This window comes from Penaeus vannamei, chromosome 20, assembly GCF_042767895.1.
Source record: "Penaeus vannamei isolate JL-2024 chromosome 20, ASM4276789v1, whole genome shotgun sequence".
NCBI lineage: Eukaryota > Metazoa > Arthropoda > Malacostraca > Decapoda > Penaeidae > Penaeus > Penaeus vannamei.
This window is the reverse complement of record NC_091568.1, coordinates 9,882,021-9,889,520: the sequence shown is the minus strand read 5'-3', so window position 1 is coordinate 9,889,520 and position 7,500 is coordinate 9,882,021. Positions and strand designations below refer to the sequence as shown.

The window sequence follows — 7,500 nt, the reverse complement described above, 5'->3', positions numbered from 1 at the left end:
ATCCGCGTCTTTTATGTAAAGTATTTTGTAATGGCAGTGACTAATGGCAGCTGCTCTCTTCAGTGGAGTGAGTCGTCCTGGGTTGTGTGTTGCGTCTCATTATGGTCTTCTATGAAGCGAGTGGGGGTAAATGTACTCTGTCTGCCTGTCTGTCTGTCTGTCTGTCTCTCTCTCAGACACAAATATACTTATACTCATTTATATATATATATATATATATATATATATATATATATATATATATATATATATATATACATTTATATATATTTATATATACATATATATGTATGTGTATAAATAAATGTATATATATGTATACATATATGTATATACACGTATGTATATGTATATATATATGTATATATATATATATATATATATATGTATATATATATATATATATATATATATATATATATACGTATGTATATATATATATATATATATATATATATATATATATATATATATATATATATATATATATATATATATATATATATACATACGTGTATATACATATATATATATATATATATATATATATATATATATATATATATATATATATATATATATGATATATATACATACATATATATATACACACACATACACACACCCACATATATTATATATATATATATATATATATATATATATATATATGCATATGTATGTATGCATTTATATATATATATATATGTATATATATATATATATATATATGTATATATATATATATAATATATATATATATATATATATATATATATGTATATATATATATGAATATATATATATATATATACACGTATGTATATATATATATATATATATATATATATATATATATATATATATATGCATATACATATAAATATATATATATATATATATATATATATATATATATATATATATATATATATATATATATACATATAAAGAAAAAGCAGAGGAATCAGAAGAAAAGGCCAGAAGAAACGGGGAAGAAGCAGCAGGGAAGACCAGGGCTTTTACACCGCCATAACGGCCGCCTCGAGAAGCCGAACATCCGGGTGAAAGCTGCGTCGGAGCCGGAGTGGATTACACGCCGGAGTCACTTCCGAAACCTCGAAGAATTCTCTCTCGGATTTCGCGAAGGCGGCAGGAAGTTTCGGTTTTATCTGTGTCTTCTTTTCGTCTTTTTCTCTTTTTTTTTTTTTTTTTTTTTGTTATATTTGGTGTCGTCTTTCCGTTTTTTTTTTTTTTTTTTTTTTTTTTTTTATCTTTGGTGTCTTCTTTCCGTCTTTTTCTCTCTTTTTTTGTTATCTTTGGTGTCGTCTTTCCGTTTTTTTTTTTATTTTTTTTATTATTTTTATCTTTGGTGTCTTCTTTCCGTCTTTTTCTCTCTTTTTTGTTATCTTTGGTGTCGTCTTTCCGTCTTTTTTTTTCTTCTTCTTCTTCTTCTTTGGTGTGTTCTTTATTTGTATTTTTTTCTTTCTTTTTTTTCATTTCGTTTCGGTTGTTTGGTTTCGGAGGAAGAACGGTGTCGTCCCGGGTGTCTCTTTGGGGCAAGAAGTTTAGATTTTGTTTGTCATTTCTTTCTATTTTTATCTTAGAATTTGTTCGTATTACTTGAATGTCATTTTCCTTTTTTATGAAACTCCTATTTTTTCGGTTTGTTTAGTTTCGAAGGCAGAAAGATTTCTCTCTCGGGTTTCATTTCTGTCTTTCGTCTTACACACACACACTCACACATACACACACACACACATACACACACACACACACACACACACATACACACACGCACACACACACACGCACACACACACACACACACACACACACACACACACACACACACACACACACACACACACACACACACACACACACACACATATATATAAATATATATATATATATATATATATATATATATATATATATATATATGTATATATATATATATATATATATATATATGTATATATATTTGTATATTTGTATATATATATATATATATATATATATATATATATATATATATATATATATATATATATATATATATATATTTTTTTTTTTTTTTTTTTTTTTTTTTTTTTTTTTTTTTTTTTTTTTTTTTTTCCTTGTTTATTCGTTTCTTCTGTAATGTTATAATAAAATGGCTGTTCAGGTCCGACGACTCAGCAAATTTTCTTTCTGATTTCCTCTTTGTAGGAATTCAACTTTAATTCTTAGTTTTTCCCTGTTTACCTCTTATATTAATTCTTATCAGCTTATTCGCATGTTTATTATTTCCCACATTTAGTTTCGCATGTTTAGATGATTCTCTTATCCATTTTTCTAAAGGGTAGGCATTTTTCTGTGTTATAGAGACATCAGAGGTTATTTGATGATTTAAACTTTTCCAACAATTTATGTTTTATTATCTATTCATTGTTTTCTTTCGTCATTTTTCTTCACACATACATAATCTTTTCCATCTTGGGAGTTCAGAAAGGAATTTTCTAATGGGGCATTACATTTTTACATTACATTACATTTTTTTAATGGTTTTAAAGCTTTATTTCATTATATAACGAAACACGACTTATTTGTCTCTTTTTGTGCTATGATTGTAGTACATAGTTTATTTATAACGAAACCTGATTTATTCGTCTATTTTTGTGCTATGATTATAATACATAGTTTATTTAAAAAAACTGCCTCTTCGTCTTTGCAAATAACGTGGAAGTTTGCAGTTTATTTTCCATTATCCCGGAGACCTTTTGATCTTATTTTCATGAGCATAATACCACTGGACTTTAAGATATTGACAGAAGTGTACACTGTATGAATACTCTGAATATTTAAATTTGAAAGCCTTAAGAGAGAAAATATGGGATATATATTTCCTTTTGTCTAAAAAATAGTGGAAAAATGTTCTGTCTTCTAAGACTAGAACAGAACGAGAAGAGATAGGAAATTAATATTGTTCTTATTTTATTTTCTGAAAAAAAAGAAAAGCACATGATAGAGAGGGGTTTACAAACACATAGAGACATGGATTAACGGATGAATAGATGAACATATACATCTACACACACACACACACACACACACACACACACACACACACACACACACACACACACACACACACACACACACACACACACACACACACGCCAACACATATATGTGTGTGTGTGTTTGTATACATATGTGTATCTCTCTCTCTCTCTCTCTCTCTCTCTCTCTCTCTCTCTCTCTCTCTCTCTCTCTCTCTCTCTCTCTCTCTCTATATATATATATATATATATGCATATATATATATGTATATATATATATATATATATATATATTTAAAATATATATATATATACATACATATATATATATATATATATATATATATATATATATATATATATATATATATATATATATATATATATATATATATATCAACACACACACACACCTATCTACTCATAGTATATATGTAATGTCTATGGAAGCTGCTAGTTGCAAATTCCTTTTAGTGGATTGTGTATCAATGGTTAGAGTGACCGTCTTGCAGTTACCTGTAACGGCGGTGAGGGTTCGAATCCCTATTGGAGAGGTTATATAATCATCATATTAATGAGGTCTTTCATATGTGTATATATGCACACACACACACACACACACACACACACACACACACACACACACACACACACACACACACACACACACACACACACACACACACACACACACATATATATATATACATATATATATATATATATATATATATATATGTATATATATATATATATATATATATATATATATATATATATATATATATATATATATATATATATATATATATATATATATATATATATATGTGTGTGTGTGTGTGTGTGTGAGTGAGTCTGTGTGTGTGTGTGTGTGTGTGTGTGTGTGTGTGTACATAAATGTATATATATATATACATATATATAAATATATATACATATGAATATATATATACATATATATATATATATATATATATATATATATATATATATATATATATATATATATATATATATATATATATATATGCATATGTATGTTTATTAGTCATAAATTTTGTTTGGCATAATTGAGAAAGGCACTTCTCATATTCCCTGATTCCTATTCTTTTCTCACTTATTTGTGTTTCTTACTCCCATCTTTTACACAAAACTTTTAATCTTACTCTGGGCTAAAACAAGAAAAGGTGTTGTTATTCACTTGCAAAACACCATTTCGGAATTTCTCATTTTATGCTGGGGTCCAAAGCAATAATTAATGTCTCTCGTGAGGTGGCTGAGCAAAGGCGGAGCAATATTTGGAGTAATAAGACAGAGACAGAGAGAGAGAGAGAGAGAGAGAGAGAGAGAGAGAGAGAGAGAGAGAGAGAGAGAGAGAGAGAGAGAGAGAGAGAGAGAGAGAGAGAGAGAGAGAGAGAGAGGAGAGAGGAGAAAGGGAGAGAGGGAGGGGGGAGGGGGGGAGAAAAAGAGAGGAGGGGAAGAAGGAGTAGTAAGACAGAGAAAGAAAGAGAGAGAGAGAGAGAGAGAGAGAGAGAGAGAGAGAGAGAGAGAGAGAGAGAGAGAGAGAGAGAGAGAGAGAGAGAGAGTTAGAGAAAAGGATAGGTAGAGATAGACAGGCAGACAAAGAGATAGATAGACAGATAGATAGAGCGGGGCAAGAAATAACAGAAAATACAAAATAGTTATATTAGAAAGGGGTCCATCTCCTTCTGATAAACTAATCTGAGGTAGCCTTAAAATATCCCTCGCTACTCACCCCCCCACCATGAAAAAGTAAAAAAAGAAAAAGAAAAAAGAGGAGATAGACTTTACAAGACAACTTGCTTTTTTCCCCTCCCTCTAGCACTCCTTCCCCCTCTAACTTCCCTCCCCACCCCCCCATACGCACCCCTTGGACCTCCCCATGTCCACCCTCCCCCATCCCCTCCAAAGAATTTAATAAACCTCAAGAACTTTATGAGTGTGGGTTGGTGTTTAGGGTTAAAGACCTTGGGGTATTCTTGTCGTTGTTGTTACTTCTGTCAAGCATTGTTAGGATATTCATTATTTTTGGGGTATCTTTATATACATGGGTATACATTCGTAGACAAACACGTGCACACAGACATAAAAAAAAAGAAAAAACACATACAAAATAACACGCACATTAACACGTACATACCCTACATACACACATTACATTTCCCATGGATTCTGCACTCTGTATGCGTCCTTACAGTCGCTCTGGTATTTTCATTATGGTATGGTTGATTATGTGAATGGGAAAAGTTATGGACGAAAGACATATCATTTCTATCATAATATTTCAGATAGAAAATTCATGACGTAATTATTCTATCTAAATTAGTATATCTTAGTTTTCACTTTTTTTTATATAACCATTAACAAACAGGAAAATGAATATTCAACCAATAGTTTATCTAAAATAAATGACATGTCGCATGGGAAGGTAAGGCTATTATTCCATCATTTGTTTTTTGGAATACTTACTTACACGTTAATTAATTCTATAAGAAAGAAAAACAAATCTTACTTTTGAAATCTAGTAAATTCTTTCTTGTTAAAACCAAATACATCCACCGATAATAGAAATAGAATAAAAAAAAATTGCCGTTTTCAGAAGACCCCCAAATCACAAGGGGGTAACGAGCATAAAAAATATGAAAGATGGGGCAAGATACACAAAAAATTGGACTCGCCACAGAATAAATGTACCTTTATATCAAGGTCTTCACCTAAGTAAAAACATAGCATTTTCATAACACTATTTCATAACATCATCATAAATCAAGAACGAAAGGCAACATTAAACCGAATGGTGAATAATAGTAATAATAAAAAAACTTGCTTTACGATGCACACGTAAATCAGAATCTAGGTTACGTTTTCATGTTATTCGAATGTCACGTGTGATTCATGAAGCCCGTTCACTTATCTGATTAGACATGAAGTTTTACGGCGGGCCTAAGACATGACATTTCCCCGTTCTTTATCCATGTTACTCTATCCATGTTCCGTTTGCGAATTGGGATATAACAAGTAAAAGATTATGATAGCTATATATGGAAACAAATATGTGTATGTATATTTGTATATATACATACATATACATACATACATACATACATATTTATATATATATATATATATATCTATATATATATATTTATATATATATATATATATATATATATATATATATATATATATATATAAATATATACATATATATATATATATATATATATATATATATATATATATATACATATAAATATATATATGTATGTATGTATGTATGTATATGTATATATACACAAATACACAGACCTATATTCATCTACCTATCTATACAAAAGTCTTATACATGACCACCCACACGCATAACAAACAATCCCAACAAACACACAGCCAGCCCACGAAACCCCAAACGCCAGCACATCCACCCACAAGGAACCCACATGGAAATATCCTAATCCAATAACCCTACAGAGATAAAAGCAACCCTCATGCATTCTGGCGGACACAATGGCGCTGTAATCACATCCCGGTTATTAGTAATGAGGTCATTTGTCATATTTTACGAGTGTTGGGCGATGAGTGCGCTCGCCTGGGTCTGTTTCTTTGTTTGTTTGGGGTGTGGGCTTTGTTCTTTGTCGTTTGTGAGGTCGTTTTTTGTAGTAAGTATGTAGTTCTTTTGTCCTAATATTTTTTGTTTAGGTTTGCCTACGTTCAAGGACTATGCCCTATATATTTATCTGTTTCTATCTACTTATCTTTCTATATTTCTATTCATCTATCTCCGTTTGCCTTTTTATGGATGTATGTATGCATCTACCCAGCTTTCTGTCTGTCTACCAATCTATCTATATATCAGTCTGTTCAACTGTCTGTCTATCTATCCATCTGTTTATTTGTCAATTTATCTATGTGAGTTTATGTGTGCGTATCTTAACCAATTATTTATTCACTGTGTATTTGTATCTCAAAATCTCGTCTATAAAATCTCAGATTTATACATCTATCGATACATACACGTCCCTACCTCTCCATCTATCATACACCAACCTCATCAACTATCCTCACATCATCACATAGACTTCCACCTAAATAACCCTCAAGCCTCATTAACACCCCCCCCCCTTCCTCCTTACCCCTAGGGTCCTCCCCGCAACCCGCTCCTTCGTGGCCTCCTGGGGTTCCTACAACATCGTCAGGGCGGAGCTTGAGGCCTTCGAGGAGCTCCTGAGGATGGGCGTCTGGGACTTCGCCGTCAAGCTGAGCGGCGCCGACCTCCCCCTTCGGGATGTGGACGACCTGAGCGCCACGCTGGCACCCTACAGGGGGGAGAACTACGTGCCGCTCTTCGGGCACCGCAACAGGGACATGAAGGCCGAGCAAGGGCTCGTTTGGGATGTCTGGTGAGAGGAACTGCGTGAATTTGTGATAG

General features: G+C 31.5%; 1 protein-coding gene across 1 annotated transcript in view; it reads left to right on the top strand.

Moving 5' to 3' along the window:
• Positions 1-7,500, top strand: part of LOC113816396 (uncharacterized) — a gene marked incomplete in the record, with an annotated part of 142,583 nt that overhangs the window by 61,805 nt on the left and 73,278 nt on the right. The window contains 1 exon segment of the mRNA XM_070134983.1: positions 7,211-7,471. Coding sequence (XP_069991084.1) covers positions 7,211-7,471 — 261 coding nt within the window.